This window comes from Nyctereutes procyonoides, unplaced genomic scaffold (assembly GCF_905146905.1).
Source record: "Nyctereutes procyonoides isolate TBG_1078 unplaced genomic scaffold, NYPRO_anot_genome, whole genome shotgun sequence".
Classification (NCBI taxonomy): domain Eukaryota; kingdom Metazoa; phylum Chordata; class Mammalia; order Carnivora; family Canidae; genus Nyctereutes; species Nyctereutes procyonoides.
The window spans coordinates 71,013,661-71,037,890 of NW_026575146.1; the positions used below are offsets into that span (position 1 = coordinate 71,013,661).

Sequence of the window (24,230 nt, forward strand, 5' to 3'; positions counted from 1 at the left end):
TGTTTCTGTAAGGAAAAATATAAACTAAAAATGAGAGACAGAAAGCAGGTCTCTCTTGAAAGAAGTGGGAAGGGCCTTCTCTTCCTCCTGTTTCCTAGAGCATTTCCCTTAGAAAACTTGTAAGTTCTTTGTCTTCCTGTTTGAAATGTATGTAAGTCTTTGAAAAGCTAAATAAGGCTCTTGCCAACTTTGTAACTCCGGAATGTTTGCTTTCGAGGATCTGTGAGTCATCCCTTTGAAATGTAAAAATCAGGGGATCCCTGGGTGGCTCAGCGGTTTAGCGCCTGCCTTTGGCCCAGGGCGCGATCCTGGAGTCCCCGGATCGAGTCCCACGTCGGGCTCCCGGCATGGAGCCTGCTTCTCCCTCCTCCGGTGTCTCTGCCTCTCTCTGTCATAAATAAATAAATAAATCATAAATAAATAAATCTTAAAAAAATGTAAACATCAAAGGAGAGAGGGAGGATAGGTGCCTAACTAAGCAGATGCCTTGCTCCAAGTTGCAAAACTCCCTCCTTTCATAAAGATATGAGAAGTTTGTTTTCCTTCTGGTTAAAGCCAATTAGCTAACACAAATGGCCACCCTGATTACCTGATGATGTTAGGATGAACTATGTGTGACAAATGGTGCTGTTATGTCTTCTTGAGGACTAGTTATGATCTATCTTGGGAACATGTATGTAATAGGTTGTATCTCCTGGTCCTTTGTGACAGGGTGAGATTCATCTTTGCAATCTCTCAAGATTGCCTGTGATGCACATCACGTTCTGGTTTAATGCTTATTCACTAATGAAAATGTTCTCTTTCTCTACTGCCTTTGTGGAGAGGATTGCTGGGATGGGAGACGATGTTGTTTTTAATTATATTCCAACACTGCCTGCTGGCAAAGAGCGCTTTGACTTAAACCGTTTTCAATTTAACAGGAAAACATCTTGGCTCTCACAACTCTCTCACAACTCTGGTCTTTCATTTTTTTTTTTTTTTTTTTTTTTTTTAATTTTTATTTATTTATGATAGTCACAGAGAGAGAGAGAGAGAGAGGCAGAGACACAGGCAGAGGGAGAAGCAGGCTCCATGCACCGGGAGCCCGACGTGGGATCCGATCCCGGGTCTCCAGGATCGCGCCCTGGGCCAAAGGCAGGCGCCAAACCGCTGCGCCACCCAGGGATCCCTGGTCTTTCATTTTAAGTCGTTTGAAATATTAATTTAAAATAGCCAGGAGACTGTTCGGTCCGTGAGACACCAAAGAAATTAAAAGAAATTCAAAAGCGGAAAGTACGGTATTATTGGGCTGAAAGGGCGGGAAACGTCCGGAGGCTGCGCGGAGGTCCAGACCCCGCCCCTAAGCTTGGCCACGTCCCTTCAGCTGCGCACTTTTTGCCCAGTCCAGGCCACCGTCGCGGCTTGTCCCCGCCCCCCCCCCCAAGCTGCACACGCGCACTCTCCTGCAGAGACCCGGAAGCGGAGCGAAGGGCACCATCAGGTAAGTGGTGTCAGATTTTCTGGTTCTTCAGTGGTCTCTGCGGGACGCTCCCCCCGCCCCCGGCTCCGAGCCGCAGCACCCGGGATTCCGGGGTCTCCACGTACGTTAAAATGCCTTCGCCCGCTTGTCCCGGCAGCACCGTCAGACACTCCAGGCTTGGGAGCTCCACTGCGGATCCAGGGGTCCAAGTCTGTTTCGAGTTAAAATCGCTGAGGCGCGTTCCCGCCCCCCAGCCTTTCCGCCTTCCGTCCAGGTAGACAGCGCCTGCCGGGTCTCTTTCCTGCTGAAAACCCTTCCCGGACTCCCGCACCTCCGGCCCTTCCCCTCTCCGCCACGCTGTGTAAAGTCTTTCCTCGCTGGCCCCCAGGGCGGACGCGATCGTGCAGACCTCGACCCCACATCTCCATGGCCTTGGGGTTCTGCAGGCACACCTCTCTCTCCTGACGCCGCCTCCATCTGCACCAACTCCGGAGCCCGCCCTCCGCCTTAGCACTGCACTTTGTACTACTCCCCGCCTTAGGAGTGCCTTCCGCACAACCTGCATGCCACTGGCCGTGCGTGTCACGGTGTGTGTGCGTTCCTGAAGCCCTCCTGGAAAGTGTTCTTCCCGGGCAAAGGACGTCTGCAGTCCGTACCTGTGAGTGTGAGGGTGCGGGGCGAAGCAGAGAGTCTGAGGGAGAATAAGAAAGACTACGTGTGAGAGGAAGGAAGGAAGAAAGAGAGGGTGGATGTGGAGAGACCGTAAGAGTGGAGCGAGCCAGAGAAAAGTGGAAGTAGGAAAAAAAAAATAGAGGAATCTAGATTAAAATATATCTCCAGGGCGGTGAAGGATAGCACATTGGACGAGAGCGGCCTTAACTGGTGATAGGAGTGGGGCAGCAAGGAGCAGATTCATCTTCTGAGACAATGGGGGAGGAATAGAAGAATTGGGACCTTGGTAGACAGGTGATGCGGGGACGGCAGGAGGGGCGAAGGGTGACGGAGGTCGCAGACGGACTAACAGAGCAGGGAGGGCGTCCCCTGGCTGTAATCCCTTCATTGGCTTCCTGTTGCCCTCAGGAAAAAATCCAGACTCCATTGTAAGGCTGAGGGCTCCGCTGGGAGCTCCGGAGGTGGGGTGACTTTCCGGAGTTGGTCCAATTTGAGGGAAGGAGCAGGCTTTTCTTTCCGGCACTGACCAGACATCGGACACTGGCTGCCCAGCCGGCTGCTGTGATGAAGAGGCTGCTGCTCCGTGTAGCTGAGTCAGTTTACAAGGACCAGCCCTGGGGCAGTTTGTGCCTGAATCCCCAGGGGGTGGATTCAGGACACGCCCTCTGGTGTTTACCTGGTTGACTTCGCTGGGGTTTCTTAGGACCCATAAGGGGTTGAAGAGAAAATGTCACCACTTGGGGGGCAATCTGTAGTGGTTTTGGTGGAGGATCTCATTATTAAGGGCAAAACATTACTGAAGGTATGGTGTTTTGTGGGATACAAACGACATACTGGGACGTTGCATTAGACAATACTTGAGTCTTAGAGTATGTAGATCGTGACAGACGTTACTTTTATGTTATGACATTGTGGAGGTGCCTGACTTTTGGGTACAGACTCCAAAATAGGAGCATATCAGATCCTGGGTTGCTGTGTGTCTTTTTGCCAAAACCAAAGATTGATGTAAGGAACAGTTTGGGATTCTTCAACAGTGTATAGATGATTCAGAGGTTCTGTCCTGTAGTAGTGTGGGGTGTCCACTGGGAATGCAGAACAAACACCATGGAAACTTGCAGGAGTGTCTGAGTCAAGAAGGCAAAAAGTGGGGGACTGGGGCCCAGGTGGTGGGGGTTTTCACTGGGGCAGGCTTGCTGGAGGTGGGTCTCTGTGAACAGCTGCAGAAGGGCCGTAATGTACAACAGTACAACAGTCTCAGGATCCTTTAGACCCTGCCACTGCTCATCAATTCCTACCTTACCTTTAGGCAGTTACTTTGTTCACCATATACATGTGGTGGTATTGCCCCATCTTTTTTTTTTTTTTTTGTATATGTTTTTATTGGAGTTCGATTTGCCATCCCTCAACCCCCTACTCATCTCCCTTTCCACCACCCCTTGGTCGGTTCCCAGAGTAGGAGTCTCTCATGTTCTGTCACCCTCACTGATATTTCCCACTCATTTTCTTCCTTTCCCTTTTAATCCCTTTCACTATTTTTTATATTCCACGAATAAATGAGACCATATAATGTTTGTCCTTCTCCGACTGACTGACTTCACTCAATATAATACCCTCCAGTTCTATCCACATTGAAGCAAATGGTAGATATTTGTCGTTTCTGATGGCTAATATTCCATTGTATACATAAACCACATCTTTATCCATTCGTCTTTTGATGGACACCGAGGCTCCTTCCACAGTTTGGCTATTGCGGACATTGCTGCTATAAACATTGCGGTGCAGGTGTCCAGTGTTTCACTGCATCTGTATCTTTGGCGTAAGTCCCGAGTAGTGCAATTGCTGGGTCGTAGGGCAGTTCTATTTTTAACTCTTTGAGGAACCTCCACACAGTTTTCCAGAGTGGCTGTACCAGTTCACATTCCCACCAACAGTGTAAGAGGGTTCCCCTTTCTTCACATCCTCTCCAACATTTGTTGTTTCCTGCCTTGTTAATTTTCCCCATTCTCACTGGTGTGAGGTGGTATCTCATTGTGGTTTTGATTTGTATTTCCCTGATGGCAGGTGATGCAGAGCAGTTTCTCATGTGCTTGTTGGCCAAGAGTATGTCTTCCTCTGGAAATTTCTGTTCATGTCTTTGGCCCATTTCATAATTGAATTGTTTCTTTGCCGTTGAGTTTAATAAGTTCTTTATAGATCTTGGATAGTAGCCCTTTATCTGATATATCATTTGCAAATATCTTTTCCCATTCTGTAGGTTGTCTTTTAGTTTTGTTGACTGTTTCTTTGGTTGTGCAGAAGCTTTTTATCTTGATGAAGTCCCAATAGTTCATTTTTGCTTTTGTTTCCTTGCCTTCATGGATGTATCTTGCAAGAAGTTCCTGTGGCCAAGTTCAAAAAAGGTGTTGCCTATGTTCTTCTCTAGGATTCTGATGGGTTCTTGTCTCACATTTAGATCTTTCATCCATTTTGAGTTTATCTTTGTGTATGGTGTAAGAGAGTGGTCCAGTTTCATTCTTCTGCATGTGGATGTCCAATTTTCCCAGCACCATTTATTGAAGAGACTGTCCTTTTTCCAGTGGATAGTCTTTCCAGCTTTGTCGAATATTAGTTGACCAAGGAGTTGAGGGCACATTTCTGGATTCTCTATTCTATTCCATTGATCTATGTGTCTCTTTTTGTGCCAGTGCCATACTGTCTTGATTATCACAGCTTCGTAGTACAACTTGAAATCTGGCATTGTGATACCCCTGGCTCTGGTTTTCTTTTTCAATATGCCCCTGGCTATTCAGGGTCTTTTCTGATTCCACAAGATGATTTGTTCCAACTCTATGAAGAAAGTCCATGGTATTTTGATAGGGATTGCATTAAACATGTAAATTGCCCTGGGTAGCATTGACATTTTCACAATATTAATTCTTCCAATCCATGAGCATGGAATATTTTTCCATCTCTTTGTGTCTTCCTCAGTTTCTTTCAGAAGTGTTCTGTAGTTTGTAGGGTATAGATCTTTTACTTCTTTGGTTAGGTTTATTCCTAGGTATCTTATGCTTTTGGGTGCAATTGTAAATGGGATTGACTCCTTAATTTCTCTTTCTTCAGTCTCATTGTCAGTGTATAGAAATGCCACTGACTTCTGGGCATTGATTTTGTATCCTGCCACACTGCCAAATTGCTGTATGAGTTCTAGCAATCTTGGGGTGGAGTCTTTTGGGTTTCCTATGTAGAGTATCATGTCATCGGCGAAGAGGGAGAGTTTGACTTCTTCTTTGCCAATTTGAATGCCTTTAATGTCTTTTTGTTGTCTGATTGCAGAGGCTAGGACTTCTAGTACTATGTTGAATAGCAGTGGTGAGAGTGCACATCCCTATCGTGTTCCTGATCTTAGGGGAAAGGCTCCCAGTGCTTCCCCATTGAGAATGATATTTGCTGTGGGCTTTTCATAGATGGCTTTTAAGACACTGAGGAATGTTCCCTATCCCTACACTCTGAAGAGTTTTGATCAGGAATGGATGCTGTATTTTGTCAAATGCTTTCTCTGCATCTGAAGAGGATCATATGATTCTTGTTTTTCTCTTGATGATATGATCTGTCATGTTGATTGCTTTATGAGTGTTGAACCAGGCTTGCATCCCCGGGATAAATCCCACTTGGTCATGATGAATAATCTTAATGTACTGTTGTATCCTATTGGCTAGTATCTTGTTGAGAATTTTTGCATGTTCATCAGGGATATTGGTCTATAATTCTCCTTTTTGGTGGGGTCTTTGTCTGGTAATGGAATCAAGGTGATGCTGGCCTCATAGAATGAGTTTAGAAGTACTCCGTCTCTTTCTGTCTTTCCAAACAGCTTTAGTAGAATAGGTATGATTTCTTCTTTAAACGTTTGATAGAAATCCCCTGGGAAGCCATCTGGCGCTGGACTTTTGTGTCTTGGGAGGTTTTTGATGACTGCTTCAATTTCCTCCCTGGTTATTGGCCTGTTCAGGTTTTTTATTTCTTCCTGTTCCAGTTTTGGTAGTTTGTGGGTTTCCAGAAATGCATCAATTTCTTCTAGATTGCCTAATTTATTGGCATATAGCTGCTCATAAAATGTTTTTAAAATCGTTTGTATTTCCTCGGTATTGGTTGTGATCTCTCCTTTTTGATTCTTGAATTATTAACTTGAGCCCTTTTTTTAATTTTTTTTTTTATTTATTTATGATAGTCACAGAGAGAGAGAGAGAGAGGCGCAGAGACACAGGCAGAGGGAGAAGCAGGCTCCACGTACTGGGAGCCCGACGTGGGACTCGATCCCGGGTCTCCAGGACCGCGCCCTGGGCCAAAGGCAGGCGCCAAACCGCTGCGCCACCCAGGGATCCCCCCCCCTTTTTTTTTTAAGAAGTCTGGCTAATGGTTTATGTATCTTATTAATTCTTTCAAAGAAGCAACTCCTGGTTTTGTTGATCTGTTCTACAGTTCTTCTGGTCTCTATTTCATTGAGTTCTGCTTGAATCTTTATTAATTCTCTTCTGCTTGTTGTAGGTTTTATTTGCTGTTCTTTCTCCAATTCCTTTAGGTGCAAGGTTAGCTTGTGTACTTGAATTTTTTCCAATTTTTTTGAGGGATGCTTGTATTGTGATATATTTCCCTCTTAGGACTGCTTTTGCTGTCCCAAAGATTTTAAACAGTTGTATCTTCATTTTCATTAGTTTCCATGAATCTTTTTTTTCAAGAGAATATTAAATCGTTTATTGATTACACATGATAATGGACGATACACAAGATTTCCCATGAATCTTTTTAATTCTTCTCTAATTTCGTAGTTGACCCATTCATATTTTAGCAGTATGCTCTTTAACCTCCACATGTTTGAGTTTCCTCCAAGTTTCTTCTTGTGATTGAGTTCAAGTTTCGAAGGATTGTGGTCTGAAAATATGCAGGGGACAATCCCAATCTTTTGGTGTTGGTTGAGACCCAATTTGTGACCCAGTATGTGGTCTATTCTTGAGAAATTTCCATGTGCACTTGAGAAGAATGTTTATTCAGTAGCATTTGGATGTAAAGTTCTGTAAATATCTGTGAAATCCATCTGGTTCAGTGCATCATTTAAAGCTCTTCTTTCTTTGGAGATGTTGTGCTTAGAATATCTGTCATTTGCAGAGAGTGCCGTGTTGAAGTCTCCCAGTATTAGTGTATTATTATCTAAATGTGTCTTTACTTTGCTTATTAATTGATTGATATACTTGTCAGCTTCCACATTAGGGCATAAATATTCATGATTGTTAGGTCTTCTTGTTGGATAGACCCTTTAAGTATGATATACTGTCCCTCTTCATTTCTTACTACAGTCTTTAGGATAAACTTTAATTTATCTGATATGTGGATTGCTATCCCTGCTTTCTTTTGAGAACCATTTGAATGGTAAATGGTTCTCCAACCTTTTATTTTCAGGCTGTAGGTGTCCTTAGGTCTAAAATGAGTCTCTTATAGAGAGCGAGTAGATGGGTCTTGCTTTTTTTATCCAGTCTGAAACCCTATGTCTTTTGATGGGATCATTAAGCCCATTCAGGTTCAGAGTAACTGTTGAAAGATATGAATTTAGTGTCATTGTAATACCTATTCAGTCCCTGTTTTTGTGGGTTCTTTGGGCTTGCTCTTTCTTTTACAGAGCCCCCCTTAACATTTCTTGCAGAGCTGGTTTGGTGGTCACATATTCTTTCAGTTTCGGCCTATCTTGGAAGCTCTTTATCTCTCCTTCTATTCCGAATGAGAGCCTTGCTGAATAGAGCATTCTTGGCTGCATGTTCTTCTCATTCAGGACCCTGAATATATCCTTCCAGCCCTTTCTGGCCTGCCAGTCTCTGTGGAGAGGTTTGCTGTTAATCTGATATTTCTCCCCATATAAGATAGGGATCTCTTGTCTCTCACTGCCATAAGGATATTCTCTTTATCTTTGGAATTTGCAGGTTTCACTATTAAATGTTAAATGTCGAGGTGTTGAACAAGTTTTTGTTTTTTGTTTTTTTTTTGGGGGGGGGGGCGGGGGGACCTGTATATCTCCTGGATCTGAATGCCTGTTTCCCTCCCCAAATTAGGGAAGTTCTCAGCTATGATTTGTTCAAATATGCTTTCTGGCCCTCTGGCCCTCTCGGCACCCTCTGGAACCCCAATTAAACATTTTTTCCTTCTGCGGCTGTCATTTATTTCCCCTAACCTTTCCTCTTGGTCTCTTAATTGTTTTTCTCTTTTTCCTCAGCTTCCTTCCTTGACATCAATTTGTCTCCTATGTCACTCACTCTTTCTTCTACCTCATTAACCCTCATTGTTTGGACCTCCAGTTTAGATTGCATCTCATTTAATTGATTTTTAATTTTGGCCTGATTCAATCTAAATTCTGCAGTCATGAAATCTCTTGAATCCTTTATGCTTTTTTCCAGAGCCACCAGTAGCTTTATAATTGTGCTTCTGAATTGGCTTTCTGACATCAAATTGTAATCCAAATTCTGTAACTCTGTGGGAGAGAGTACTGTTTCTGATTCTTTCTTTTGTGATGAGTTCCTTCTTTCTAGTCATTTTGCTCAGTGCAGAGTGGCTGTATGAGCAGGCCGAGTCAAGAATATCAACGATGACCTAGGTAAATTTCACCTTGATGATTCTGCCAAGGTCAGAAACCAGAAATTGAAAACAAAGATCAGAAGTAATAAAACAAAAGGCGCTACAGTGAAAAACAAGTTTTAAAACAAAGTAGTAAAAAAATAAAGGGCCTTCCTAAAGAAGAGGGAAAAAAAGTAGAAAGAAATGGGAGTGGGCCCGGGAGATGGTGGTGGTGACGAAGTTGTAGTGGAGGGAGAATGTAGTCTACCTGAGGCATTCTAGAGGGTGATCCTCTTGTTTCTGAGTATATTAAGTTCTGTATATTAGATGCTCAGTCCCTAATTTCTATAAACCAGAAATAGTTGTAGAGAGCCCCAACATTGACCACCAAAACATAAGTGAGATAAAAGATGGGGGCAGAATTAGTATTAGGAATCTCACAGAATGAGGGGGATCCCTGGGTGGCTCAGTGGTTTAGCGCCTGCCTTTGGCCCGGGTGCGATCATGGGGTCCTGGGATCGAGTCCTGCGAATGGCTCCTGGCGTGGAGCCTGCTTCCTCTGCCTGTGTCTCTGCCTCTCTCTCTCTCTGTCTCTATCATGAATAAATAAATAAAATCTTAAAAAAAAAAAGGAATCTCACAGAATGAACCACATGGTATATCACTTGGTTCTGGGTGCATGCTGTGGTCATGTTTTAGAAGGTATTAACCTCTGCCATTGTCGAACAAAATGAGGCAGATAAAACAAAAAAACACAAAAGAAAACATATCTTGTATGTCTCCCAAAATTAAGTTGTGTATGTTGAACGGAATCTAGAAGTGGAAAATATATCTAGGACCTGTAATTGTAGAAATATGAGAGTCAAAAAGGAAAAATCTTAAAAATGAAGAGGTGGTAAAATTTTGTGGTTAAGGTGGGAAAAGAGAAAAAAATTGGAAATTTACAGTCTGATAAAAAAAAATGAGTTGTACTGGAGAAAGGAAGAAAAAAAATAGGAGGGGTACTGTCTGGTTCTATATATTGTAAATCCCTTGACTTCCCTTGGAGCTTTGCAGCGCTGCTTGATCAAGAATTTGCTCTTCCCCCTGTTCTTCCAGTGGGTCTTCTGGGGGAGTGGCCTGCTGTGCTAATTCTCAGGTGTGTGCACCTGGGGGAGCTGCCCTACCCTGTGCCAGGTGCGCGGCTCAGTGGGAGCTGTTTACCCCGTGAGGCCCCTGTTCCCTGGCGGCTAGCTCTGTCCCAGGAAGAACGACAGCACCAGCGGCAGCCAGGTGTCCAGCTCTGGAGTCAGCTCCCGCAGTAACTACCGGGGTCTCACTGTCTGCACTGGCCTGGATGCTCCAGGGCTGGGGGTGCCCGGTGGCTGGAGAGTCCTTGCTGTCTGATGCCCTACCCACCTCCGCCTGTCCCGGGGGGAGTACAGGATCGTGGGCTGTGTCTCCCCCCGGCCCCCGCGCCTTGGGGCCTGCGCTGCTGGGATCGTGCTCCTAAGGCCGCAGCTCCCGAAGGCTTCAGGGCGCAGCCCTCTCCGTCCCAAGCCGCCACTTGAGCTGCTCCTGAGACCCCGCCAGCTGCGTGCCCCAGCCCTTTACCGAGATCCGCCCACAATCTGTGGCATGCTTCCTCTGTTAGTGACCCCGGGAACCTGGAGGCTCCACTGCCCCTCTTATGATTCTGCCCGAGTTCCCTGCTAAGCGCCTTTCAGTCTGGGAAGAATCCGGTGCGGATTTTTAGAGTTCCTGGTTCTCTGGGGCAGGGCTTTCCTGTCCAGGAGGCTCCCCCCACCCTCCCCGCAGGCCTAAGCCTGGCTCCTCCCCCACTTGATTCTTTTTTATTTTTTTCCGCCTTCCTTTTTAGAAGCGAAAACCCTTCTCTCTGTAGCGTTCCAGCTGTTTTCTCTTTAAATTTCAGGTCGAATTCTTAGGTTTTCAGGGTGATTTGAAAGTTATCTAGGTCAATTGGTGGGGACAGGTGACTTGGGCACCCTACTCCTCCGCCATCTTGCCCTGCCCCTATATCGCCCCATCTTTAAAACAATCCACAGAAAGGCCTTTTACTACATTCTCCTCCCTTTAAAATAAAAAAAACCTTTATTAGCTACATTTTCCACTCTGGTAAGTGCCCTTTCTTATGCTCCATTTCAGAGCAGAACACACTAAACACGTGTTTATACTCTGATTTATGTGTTGCTTCCAGTTCTCACTTTTTTAAAGAACAATTTTATTTATTAGAGAGAGAGGAGAATGCATGAGCAGAGGGGAGGAAGGAGAGGGAGAAGCAGACTCTTGGCTGAGCAGGGAGCCTGACTCAGGGCTTAATCCCAGGACCCTGAAGTGATGAGCTGAAGGCAGATGCTTAACTGACTGGGCCACCCTTGTACCCCCAGTTTTCACTTTCATATCTACTATGCCAGTGAGCCTTTCCCTGTCTGAGTCACCAGGGACCTCCCCACTTCTCAGTCCAGGCATGTTTGCAGAGTATACAAGACATTACTTTTTTTAAAAGACTTTATTTTATTTATTCATGAGAGAGAGAGAGAGAGAGAGAGAGGCAGAGGGAGAAGCAGGCTCCATGCAGGGAGCCCGATGTGGGACTCGATCCCGGGTCTCCAGGACCATGCCCTGGGCCGAAGGCAGGCACTAAACCGCTAAGCCATCCAGGGATCCCCTGACATTACTTGTTAATGTTTTAACTTAGGACAAAAGAAATAAAAATTAGATGTTTACTCAAAATGGATAAGGGAATACATGGTTTCCAAAAAGCCTTCTGACATATGGGGGGAAAGTTTGAAAAATTCAGCCCACTCTGATCTGTTTTGTTTAATATCTCTGATCTTAGCTCCTCCTTATCTCTTCCACTCACCCCACTCCAGCCATACAGGGCTCCCTTGACCTTTCTGGAGCCCAGAATGCCACTACCCCAGGGTCTTCATATAGGCATCCTTCTGCCTAGAATTTTCTGGCCCCTCATATGCAGGTGGCAAAATCTCTTCCTCCCTTCCTCCCTCAGGTCTTTGTTCTGATATAACCTTTCAGTGGTGCCTGCTCTGTCTTGTGTCCCCCCCCCCCCAGCTCCCACTTGTTTTAACATCCAGCTACTCCCTAACCCCCAGTTCTGGTGCCTCTTGCCTGCTCTGCATGTCTCTCTCTGCTCCTTCCCTTTCTACTCTTGACTGCTCATGATAGCAATGCCGCCCCAGGGGAGAGCAGAGCCAGAAGGCAGGAGGTGTGCTGGGTTGGCCTCCTGTGAGTGTGCTCCACCCAGCTGCACCCTGGATGGCTGAGACATTTTGCAGATTTAGCTCTTGTGCTCCCTCCCAGAGATTCCCCTTCCAGTAGTCTGGGGGGATAAGGCCCAGCGTCAGTGCTAGTGAAGTATCCCAGGTGCTCCTGATGGGTCTCCAGCATTGAGCAGCAAAGCCCTAGGTCCTCCGTTTCTGAGGCTGACAGCAGCTCCTGATCCAGGGAGAGGGGAGGGGGCCCTGCTCTGTGTGGGGTGTGGTCAGGACGGGTCTGTGACCTGGAGGGGAGTGTGGGACCAGCCCAGGTCCCCACTGCTGTAGTGAGGGGGGGACTTCCCCAAGGCGGGGGCCAGTTCTTAAGAATGCGCTGGGAACAATCATTTCTGTTGGTGTCTGGAGGGGTTCATGGTCCCTGAGTCTCCTGTGGCAGTGGCAGCAGGGACGGTTGTCTCCCCAGGGAGAGGTCTTCCCGTGTGAGGTTGTGGTACAGGAAGGACGGAGATGATTCTAAGCATTCAGCTGCATATTCTTGACCCTCAGGACTGAATTCTCAAGACTGATCTTGTCTGAGGAAGGAGGAAGGAAGGAGTCAGGCATGGCTGTTTGTCAGGTAAAGTCATATTGTTGGTTGTTTTTCCATCTCTCCCTCTTGCTGTGCCCTTCTTGGACTCGCTCATCTTCTCTGACTCTGACTTGTCCACGTGAGCTGTGTGTGTCCACCACACTCCCCGGGCCTTCCTTCAGTCCCTCTCCTCTTCACATAGATTCCATCTCACGGTGCACCAGTGATGTAGAACCTGTGAGGAGGCTGCCCCCCAGGCGTGTGCTGCTGGCCTTCATAGCAGGTGTGGGTTGGAGATGAGTGTGGGCCCCATGGTGTCAGGACAGTTGGGCAGCAGGGTTTGTTTTAGGGGCTGCCTCTTCATGCATTGTTAGCTCTCTGTATACTAGGATCAAAGGACCTACATGTAGAAGTCATGTATTAGTGTGTACGAATAGTTGGAAAATTCTAGAAAAGAAGTATAACAAGAGTAGATGGGTTCTGCCTGGCTTTTGCATTCAGTGCTAAACAAGCAAACCATGGTGTTTCTGATTCTAAAATACTAATGATGTAGAATAAAGTTCAGAAACATATCAGTAGAGGATGTTTTATTCCATAATTGGTTTTAAAATATGGAATCAACCTAAATAACCAATGATAAGGTCAGCACATCTATCCGACAGAGACCATGGTATTCCCACAGCAACTCTTGTGTAGCAGATGTTTTAGGTGAAAATGATGGTAAGGTAGCCAAGATGTACATAGAACTTTATCTTCACCATCAGACTGTAGCCAAATTCTGGTTTTACCATTATTTTTAAGTATTATATCTGTTTTATTTTCAACATCACATGAGTGAGTCATATATGTATGGATGTATTGATTGATTAAACTCCAAACAAAGAAGGAGCTTAGGCACTAAGATATAGGGGTGTCCCTTCCTGTCATGTTCTCCATTGTTCATGTCTCAGTGGGGAACCACTGTTGTCATTTCTGTGACAAGAGTCAGTTCAAACTTTATAAAAGATGCTTTTACACAAATATAAAATTTTAGAAAAAACTCCTCAATGAAGTTTGTTGTAACATTTTATTCTGCACGTTAAAAAAAACATACACAGCGTGTCTAGACATTATTTTCATGTTAATAAACACAGCCACAGCTTGCTTTTTGACCCTCACTAGAGCATTTTCTTAAGATGCATGGGATGTTTACTATTTTTCACTGAAAGAAGGAATGCCACAGTGGCTGTGTATGAGCAGACTGACCTCTCTGCAGATGTCTGAGGAGTTCTCTGGGTTGGGCAACTCGACTTGTGATTACTGGGTCAAGGATGGTGCATTTCATATGAGGACAGATTCTGTCTGGCACGTCTCCTAAAGCTGCAGAGTACAGCATCGTGCAACAACATGTGAGATTGCCCCCTGATGTAAGCAAAACTTGGTAGTGTAATCTCTTTGTGTTTTGAAAATTGGAGGTAAAAGGACAATCCCTTGTATTTCCTTTTTCTACCTACTTGTAACTTTCATTATTTTTGTGGAATAAAACATAGATTTTCATACTTTGCTGTTTTCCTTTGATATATTTTCAGGAGCTATCTTATATTTTGTAGTTTAATTCTTTACATACATGCTTGCGTCTTTCTTATTTTATCAGTGTTTTGCAGTGAAACGTAAATCTTTCCTTCTTGCTCTCTGGTTTCTGATCTTGCTTTGGGAGACTTCACCTAGTGTAATCTCAAAGTACTGTGTCCCATTTAGCACTCTCTTTGTTTAAAATTACTTTTAAGGGCAGCCCTGGTGGCTCAGCGGTTTAGCGCCGCCTTCAGCCCAGGCAGGGCCTGATCCTGGAGACCCGGGATTGAGTCCCACGTTGGGCTCCCTGCTTGGAGCCTGCTTTTCCCTCTGCCTGTGTCTCTGTCTCTGTGTGTCTCTCTCTCTCTCTGTCTCTCATGAATAAATGAAATCTTTTAAAAAAATAAAATTAAATTAATTTGGCTTTTTAGTGTAAAAAGCTTGTAGCTATTCATTTCATTGAAAAGTTTCATGTAACACACATACAATAATAGGTTCATGTGTTGTTTGCAAGGCTCTCCATGTTTTCTTTTCAAGATTATTTCTCCTCAACATAATGGAGACTGTTCTTTGTTTTTTTAATCCCAAGTTTCTTCTGAATTTGAATTGCTCTGAATTTCTAAATCCCTGAGGTCTTTCTTTACGTCACCACATCTTCCAGTAAGAATTAGGTTTATCAGTCTTTGATCATGTCTTTGTTCTGTCTTTCAGTGAAGTTTTTTCTTTCTTTCTTTTTTTTTTTTTCTCAAGACTTTATTTCTTTATTAGAGTGCACAAGCAGGAGGAGTGTCAGGCAGTGGGAGAGGGAGAAGCAGGATCCCCACTGAATAGGGAGCTCAACGTGGGGCTCAATCCCAGAACCCTGGGATCATGACCTGAGCCAAAGGCAGATGCTTAACTGACTGAGCCACCCAAGTGCCCCTCAGTAAAGTTTTCTAATTTCTTCACATGCGTTGGGAAATGCTTCAAATAGATGTCCTGGTACAGCTGCTAATGGGAATGGGTGGTTCCTATGGTACCACCGCCGTCAGGCCTCTCGCATACCACGCAGTAGTGACTGGCAGGGGCCTAGCTGGCCTACATGCCTCAGCCTCACCTGTGTTGGAAATGCTTCCAGTGCTTAACTGTGGATTGTGATGCTTAGTGGAATGGTCTTGCTCAATAGTAGCTTTTTTTAAATGTGTTTGGCATGATTTCTAATCATCCATTATTTCTTCAAAGATCTGCTGTGATTAACTTGTGTTCTACTTAATCTGTTAAATTAATGTATGACATTTTTTGTTGTCGTTGTTAATGGAATAAACTCCATAATGTTAAATGCCTGACTTTACTGGCATTTAAATTTATATTTTATGTTTTTGCATATAATTTGTCACACCTGAAGATACCTCTTGTGCTCTAGATCCTCTAAGTGTGCAGAACTCTCACTAGTGTAGAGAACATAATATGTACCATGTCCATCTAAACAACGGCACATTGGATATTTTTCTTTTACATAGTTCCTTTATTTTCCACAGAAGTAGGAAATCTACAGTGATTTAGTGGATTTGATATCCTCTGATGGAAAAACATAATAAGAAAAGTTAGGGACATATAAATTTCTCACAATTATCTATTCATGCTCAAAATGGAGTCAGAACATTAATTTTAGTTGAACTGATCCTGTCTCTTTCCTGGTCACATTTTGTGTGAACATGAGAACTCTACTCAAGGTTCCTTGATGAAATGTGTTTTCATTTCAGGAACAGTTGACATTCAAGGATGTGGCCATAAAATTCTCTGAGGAGGAGTGGGAGTGCCTGGACTCTGCTCAGAGGGCCTTGTACAGGGACGTGATGTTGGAGAACTACAGGAACCTGGTCTCCCTGGGTGAGGATAATATTCCTCTAGAAGTTGGGATCTGCCCTGCTTGACCTAGATTGAGGCTGAGTACCTTCTGAAATGAAAATCTTCATGAGGCAGCATCTAACTTTCACCTCCTCTTTTCTTCATATGATCTCTCCATTCTCCCTAGATTAATGGTGTTTCCAGAAGCTGAGTAAGAACAAAACTATATGGCCAGCTTCAAAAAATATCTGATTCTGGACCCACTTTTATCCCTGTACATTTTGACTCAGTAGTTTGTGAAGAGAGCTGGATATCTGTTTTAAAAATATCAATATCCCTTAAGCATTCAGGAATGGACAAGTTTGTGAAGAAATTTTTCTAGACACATCTGTAACATCCTCTTCTCCTCAGCTGAACAAAGGGCTAAATTGTATTCTGGAAAAGACACAGCATATCATTTTCCTTTCTTATTGTCCCTCTTTCTGACCTGAATAACATTTTTATTTTGAAGTAAAGTGAAAACAGTGAAGAAACCAAATGGGTGGGAACACAGGGAAGAGCTCAAAAGGGCAGAGAGGGGATCACATCATTAATAGTGTTTGGGCAGTTTTCTCCTACTGGGAGAGTTCTGTGGGAAACAGAAGTTTCCTTCTTGTGAGCTCTTGGAGGAAAGTTTACTTCCCTTCCCTTTGTCACTCCTTTCTTCAGACATGTGGCAGTGCATCCTCCCAACTGCTAGCTCATGCAAAGACCAAGGCAGGATCTTTATAATGACTTATAGCCTCTATTATATGCCCCTATGACCCCCCCCCCTTTTTTAAGATTTTATTTTTAAGTAATCTCCACAACCAATGTGGGGCTTGAACTTAAACTAACCCAGAGATCAAGAGTCACATGCTCTACAGGCTGAGACAGCTGGGAGCTCCCTTAAGACTCCTTTGGTCCTCTGACCCCAAGGAGTGCTGGGAGGCTGGTTTTCAGGGGTCCTCTTTCTTTCTTGGCTTCATCCCATTCTTGTTCCCAGTCCACATGAATAGGAGCTGAGGCCTCCCCAGTCCCGGCACCAGGCCTTTTCCATGATCCATCCCATTCTGTGTACTGGGAAGACCTACTCCTGGGGTGGGAAAACATCAGCATCTGGGACCCCAGAGCTCTATGCCTCTTGAGGCTGCCTCCCACCCCTCAACTGTTTCTTTAGTTCTGCTTTTGCCACACATCAGAGAGCGTGTCTCACAGAGAAATGGGGTGGGTCTTTTCAATCCAGTAGTAAAATTGTTCACTCAGCAGGCATATAAGCATGTCCACACCACACCATGCCATAAGTTTGCTGTGTTGTGGTTTTGTTTCTTTTCTCTCAAAGTATTTTCTAATTTCCCTTGTGACTCCTTCTTTGACCCTTTGGTTTTTTTGAGTGTTTAAAATTTTTCATGTATTTTTGAGCTTTCCAGTTTTCTTTCAGTTATTCATTTCTAGCTTTGTTCTTTTGTGGTTGGAGAAAATAATTTGTATGGTTTCACTCTTTTTCAATTTATTGAGACTTGCTTCATGGACCGATTTATGGTCTATCCTGGAGAATTTTCCACATACATGTAGAGTAGAATGTATTTTGCTCTTACTGGGTGGAGTGCTTTCTATGCATCTGTCAGTACTCCTTGGTCCGTAGTCTGCCTAAAATCATCTGTGTCCTTACTGATCTTCTGTCTGGGTATATGCTCCACTTTTGAAAGGTCTGCAAGTCTCCAAATACTGTTCTGGAACTATTTTTATTTCTCTCTTCAATTCTATAAATGTTTGTTTCACTCTATTTTAGGGTTCTCTTATATATATGTTCATATTTGTTATAATTCCTTAATGAATTATCCTTTTTAAAATATACATATTGCCCTTTGTCTCCTAAAAATTTTTACTGAAGGTATATTTTTTCTGATAGTATAGCCATTGGGAAATGAAAAAACTCATTAAATTCACTATGTTGTATTGCTCTAGACCCAAACCCATAGTATCTCCAAGGTATACCTGTATATGGAAACTTAACTCCTCTATATCCTGTCCTTCTTTCCTCTGGTATTGTCATAGATTATATCTCTATATGTTGTGTGACCACCAATGTAGATTTAGAATTAGTTTTTTTTTAATCAATAGGGAAAAAGAGGAGTGACAAACCAAAAATACATTAATACTAACTGCATTCATTCCCTTTACCATTTTTTGTTGAACTGGTCTACTAGCAAAGGACTCCCAGTTTTTGTTTTTCTGGCAATGTCTTAAGTTATCCTCTATTTTGGAGGATAGTTTTGAAATATATAGAATTCTTTGTAGAGAATTACTTTTCTTTAGCACTGTGAAAATATCATTCCATTGCCTTCTAGCCCATATAGTTTCTGTGTAAAATCAATGAGTACTTTTATTGAAGATCTCTTTCAGCAAAGGAACTGCCTACTACTGCTTTCAGGATTCTGTGTGTTTGGATCTTAACAGTTTGATTAGGAAGTGTTTCACTGTGGGCTTATTTTAGTTTATCTCACTCAGTGCTTGCCAGACTCCTTGGATACATAGATTTATGTATTTTATCAAATTTGGGAATTTTTCTGCCTTATTACTTCAAATATTTTTTTCTGTCCTCTTCATTCTGTCCTTTCTAGGATTCTCATTATCTTTGTTGGTACACTTGAAGGTGTCCCACAGGTCTCTGGTTCTCCTTCATTTTTCTTTCTGCTGCTGAGATTGGATAATCTCAGCTGACTTAGTCTTCAAGTTTGGTAGTTCTTTCTTCTGCATGTTCAGTTCAGTGTTAAGCTCCTTTAGGGCTTTTTCCATTTTAGTTTTTGTACTCTTCAGCTCCAGAATTTCTCTTTTGGTTCCTTTTTATAATTTCTGTCTCTATTGATTCTCTATTTTGGGAAATATTGTTTTCATTGTTTCCTTTGGTTCTTTGCACATGGTTTCATTTTAGTTCTTTCAATATATTCAAAACAGTGGCTTTTTGTCTAGCAAAGTCTGATGTCTGGGCTTCCTCACGGACAATTTTTATTAAATTGTCTTTTTTCCTATATATGGGTTATACATCATTGTTAGTTTGCATGCCTTATAATTTTTTTTTAAAAGCTAAACATTTTGAATATTCTGACAGCTCTGGAAGTCACATTCTCCCCCACCCACACCCTCACCCTAGCATTGGATGTTGCTGCTTATTGTAGCTGCTATTGTTTGTTTAGTAATTTTTCTGAATTGATTTGTGAAGTCTGTATTCTTTGTCATGTGTGGCCACTCAAGTCTGTGGTCGGCTTAGTGGTCAGCTAATGATTTAACGCAGAACTTCTCAAATACCTGGAAGCAAAAAACCTAAAAAGCAAAAAACTCCTAGTCTTTGGAAACAAACTCTGTATGTTTGTTTGGGAATACCTGAAAATCAGGGATCCCTGGGTGGTGCAGCGGTTTGGCACCTGCCTTTGGCCCAGGGCGCCATCCTGGAGACCCGGGATCGAATCCCACATCGGGCTCCCAGTGCATGGAGCCTGCTTCTCCCTCTGCCTGTGTCTCTGCCTCTCTCTCTCTCTGTGACTATCATAAATAAATAAAAAAAATAATAAAAAAAATAAATAAATATTTGGGAATACCTGAAAATCAGCTTGGCAGTTTACAATGGTGCCTTAGCCTTTACCTTGTGCTTTTGACTGAGCATGAAGGTTGACAGAGGCAGCATAGGGCTGCCTCATGTGATTTCTGAGTACTGACCCAGCCCTGGGCATGTGCATGACTTAGATTCCTAGGAATATGTTGCAGCTTTTCAAAGCCCTTATTTCCCAAAGCATTTCACCCTCTAATCCTTATTATCTAGCTTTCAGTTTGTCTGCTCTGTGCCCCAACTGTCATCTGCTAATACATTTGCCTTTAAGTATGTTTTTTAACTGCCCCCCTCATAACACCTCTTAAATTAATAAGCAAAGTAAAGGCAAAACTTTTTGAGTGAGTTTTTCAGTGACCCTCTAGGCAGGTCAAAGGAAAATCACAATTCATTGAGACTCAAGCCTGTTCTGCCACTCTCAGTAAGAGGGACCTGTACCAGGAATGTGGGCTGCTCTTATATTGGATTGGGTCAGGAGAAGTTAAAATGTCAAAAGCTCTCCAACTGAGATAGTTGCCTCTTTCTTAAGTATCTACATGTTTGATGTAAACCTTTGTTTAGTTTCCAGAATGCTGATAAAGTTGATACTGACAGTTTTTGCCAACTTACTTACTGTTTTTATGGAGAGATGCACTTATAATATTCTATGATTTTTATCCTGATACTTTTACCCAGTTCTTTATAATACTATCTGAAAACTGGTATTTCAGAAGTAAGTGGGCATGTATGTAACTTAGACTGCTAAAAATATGTGGGAGCTTTTCTCATCATATTTTTCAATTCTCATCTTGTGTGCATTTTCTGGAATATAAGTTCTTTCTCTTGTTCTTAAGAGAGAAATCATTAGGATTCCATAGTCTATAATTTTGTATAATTATAGTTACTTATTATTTACCTTTTGGACTTATTTTGGTTTAATTAAAACATTTTATTTAATAACTTGTCATTTATAGATTATGGATTTTAGCATCTAGTTTGGAATATGACTGCAATTTATCAATTGTTAATGTTCCAAAATGCCTATTCTGCATAGAGTATGGATAGCTTTAGAGTAGATATTAAGAATATTTTGTTATTCTAGTGATATACTAAATTCTTCCTGATTTTCATATAACCCTTTTAGTTTTACAATTAATAATTTCCATGTTTTTATCTTATTCATTAATTTTTTAAGAAGATTTTAAGTAATCTCTATACCTAAAATGGGGCTCAAACTTACAACCCTGATATGTCACCTGCTCTACTGACTTATTAATTTTTAATTTTTTTATTTATTTTTATTTTTTTCTTATTAATTTTTTTTAAAGATTTTATTTACTTATTCATGATAGTCACAGAGAGAGAGAGAGAGAGAGGCAGAGACACAGGCAGAGGGAGAAGCAGGCTCCACGCAGGGAGCCCGACGTGGGATTCGATCCTGGGTCTCCAGGATCGTGCCCCAGGCCAAAGGCAGGCACTAAACTGCTGCGCCACCCAGGGATCCCTCTTATTAATTTTTAAGTGGATTATTTGCCCCCAAAAAATCTATTCCTTCATATAGAGCTGTGCTTCAGCATTTATTTGCATATAATAATTATGCTGTAAATATACATTTGTATAATATGTTTCTTTTTTTAAAGATTTATTTACTTTAGAGAAAGAAATGGGGGAGGGATAGAGGGAGAGGGAGAGAAAAACCCAAGCAGTCTCAGTGCTGAGCCTGACATTGGGCTCAATCTCAGAACCCTGAGATCATGACGAGCTGAAATCAAGAGTCAGGCACTTAACTGACTGTACCACACAAATCCCCCAATATCTGTTTCTTTTCAATATGAGACACTCATTTGTCTACTGCCAGTTGGTGTGTGTTTTGGTATGGTGGTCAAAGAATACACTTTCTTTCAGAACTTATGTAAATTTACATAGTTTGAACAATTTGGTCATAGAACATTTGAAAACAGGTTTTCAGGGGCACCTCGATGGCTCAGTTAAGTGTCTGACTCTTGATTTTGGCTAAAGTCATGATTTCAGGGTTGTGAGATGGAGCCCCACATTGGGCTTTGTCTGGGGTGTGGAGCCTGCTTAATACTCTATCCCTCTCCTTCTGCCCCTCCCTCTTTTTTTTTTTAAGAAAAAAAAAAGACAGAAAGGTTTCCCTTAAAATAATTTGAAATACATGTCATCTTTTACTAAAGGATTCTATTCACTTTGCATTCTTAAACATTTGTAGACTTTGGTTGAGAAGCTTTTATCTCTTCAATAAGTATTATTTTTAGTGTAATATCCATTTTGCAACTCTAGTTAATGTGAAGACTATCTTTTTTTATATCTTTCAGATAGCTCTGCTGGCTTCATGATCAGGGAATTATTACCAAAGAAAGAAATTAATAACAGAAAATTATGCCAACCTGTGGTTTTGGGAAGACAGGAAAGCCATGACCTTGAAGATTTTGATTTAAGGGAAATTTGGGGAAATATGTATGAATTTGAGAATAAGTGTGGACATGAAGAAAGAAATTCCAGGGGAGTGCTCATGACAGATACTGTAAGTCTCACTGGTAGAAAAGAAAAACAAGACAGCAAATCCAGAACTAACTTACCTTTAAAGCAGAGTGTTTCTTTAAGAAAAGGTACATATCAATATTTTAAACAAGGGAAGTCATTAGTGAAGAATTCGTTAAAAATAAAAAATAATATGGTCTATGCAAGAAGCAAATATACAAATTGTTTGGAAAATCGAATTGGATTAAACTTTCAGTCACAACTGCCTGAAATGCAGAGATTTCAAACTGAGGAGAAAATGAATGAATGTAATCAAGTTGAAAAGCCTGTCAAAACTTGTTCTCCAATTGTGCCACTTCAGAGATTTCCTCCTAGTATCAAAACCAACCTTTGTAATAAATATGGAAGAGTTTCTATGTATCCTTCGTTGCTCACACAGCACCAGAAAACAAAAATTAGAGAAAAATCATACAAATGTAATGAATGTGGAAAGACTTTTAGCCATCATTCAGTCCTTACAAGTCATCAGAGAATTCATTCGGAGCAGAGGCCTTACAAATGTAATGAGTGTGGTAAAGCCTTTAAGCAGTTCTCAAACCTCACAAGACATCAGAGAATCCATACGGGAGAGAAACCATATAAATGTAATATCTGTGACAAGGTCTTTAATCAAAATTCTCACCTTACAAATCATTGGAGAATTCACACTGGAGAAAAACCACACAAGTGTCATGAATGTGGTAAGGCTTTTATCAAATGTTCAGACCTCTCGTGTCATGAGAGAATTCATACTGGAGAGAAACCTTACAAATGTAATGAGTGTGGTAAGGGTTTCACCAAACGTTCGTATCTTTGGGATCATGAGAGAATTCATACTGGAGAGAAACCATACAAATGTATCGAATGTGGCAAGGTTTTTAGACAGTGGTCTACCCTCAGGATTCACCGAAGAATCCATACTGGAGAGAAACCATATAAATGTAATGTGTGTGGCAAGGCCTTTAGTCAAAACTCAAACCTTACAATTCATCAGAGAATTCATACTGGAGAGAAACCTTACAAGTGTAATGAGTGTGGCAAAACCTTTAAGCAATATTCAAGCCTCATAAGACATCAAAATATACATCCCGGAGAGAAACCATACAAATGTATTGTGTGTGGTAAGGCTTTTATCAAACGTTCACATCTTTGGGGTCATGAGAGAACGCATCCTGGAGAAAAGCCATACAAATGTATTGAATGTGGCAAGTCCTTTAGACAATGTTCTGACCTCAGGATTCACCAAAGAATTCATGCTGGAGAGGAACCTTAGAAATGTAACAAATGGGACATAAATCATTTAACTATTTTTCACAATACACTTTATATCAGAGAATTTACACTAGGGAGGACTAAGTCTCTAGTCCAAGATTAATCAACCTTGGATGTTAAATTCTTCACAGTAAGTAAAAGTCAAAATCATTTTAAGACTCATGAAACATGAGATGAGTGTCAGTCGAGCAAGAAGAGCTTAGGAATGTAGCATTTCCTTTAAAAATACTTTGATTACATGAGGTTTCTTGAAAGGCCTACATCAATCATGATTCATGTCTTTTGACCTGAAGTCTGAATTTGTTAATGTTACATCTTCATTATATGTTTTTCATGTGTTACCATTGATGGGCTCTGGGAGCAGATCAGTAAGATAAAAGGGCCTACTTTATTAAATGGGAGTCATTCACATCCATGTATCCTGAAGGAATGCTGAATTTTAACATAGAGTGTTTTGTGGAATTAAATGAATACATGGGTTGGGCAGAGAATATATGTAAAACAATGATGTAAATAATATGTTCAGGATCCTTTCTACAGGATCCTGTAACAGAGGGCCACTGGATTATCAGAAACCATTGCTCTCCCAGAGGAGTGTGAAACAGCAGGTTTTGAGACTGACAGACTGAGATTTTCATGATGTGTTAGTAGGGACTGCTTATGTGATAGAAATAATGGAGAAATAATGGTCATTTCTCCCTTTAATGAAAATAGTGGTTGTATATCAAAGATGAGTGAAAAGTTATTCTTATTTTGGGGAACTAAAAAGAGCAATTATGAGGAAAACTTAAAATAACCAGAATACAGTGTACAGGTATAGGATCTGTGTTTAACCACTACACTGATGCTGCTTTATTCAGAATGTATTATACTTATGTTTTAATTAATAAAATTTAATCATTTTTTTCAAAATTCTAAATGAATCAT

General features: G+C 41.9%; 1 protein-coding gene across 1 annotated transcript; it reads left to right on the plus strand.

The window, feature by feature from the left end:
* Positions 1-1,755: 1,755 nt before the first annotated feature.
* On the plus strand, positions 1,756-24,155 carry LOC129500202 (zinc finger protein 677-like). The gene is made up of 4 exons (XM_055310378.1): positions 1,756-2,117; positions 12,487-12,556; positions 15,802-15,928; positions 21,827-24,155. Exons 2-4 carry the CDS (start codon positions 12,542-12,544, stop codon positions 23,302-23,304), a joined length of 1,620 nt encoding a protein of 539 aa, XP_055166353.1. The 5' UTR covers positions 1,756-2,117; positions 12,487-12,541; the 3' UTR covers positions 23,305-24,155.
* The last annotated feature ends 75 nt before the right edge of the window (positions 24,156-24,230 follow it).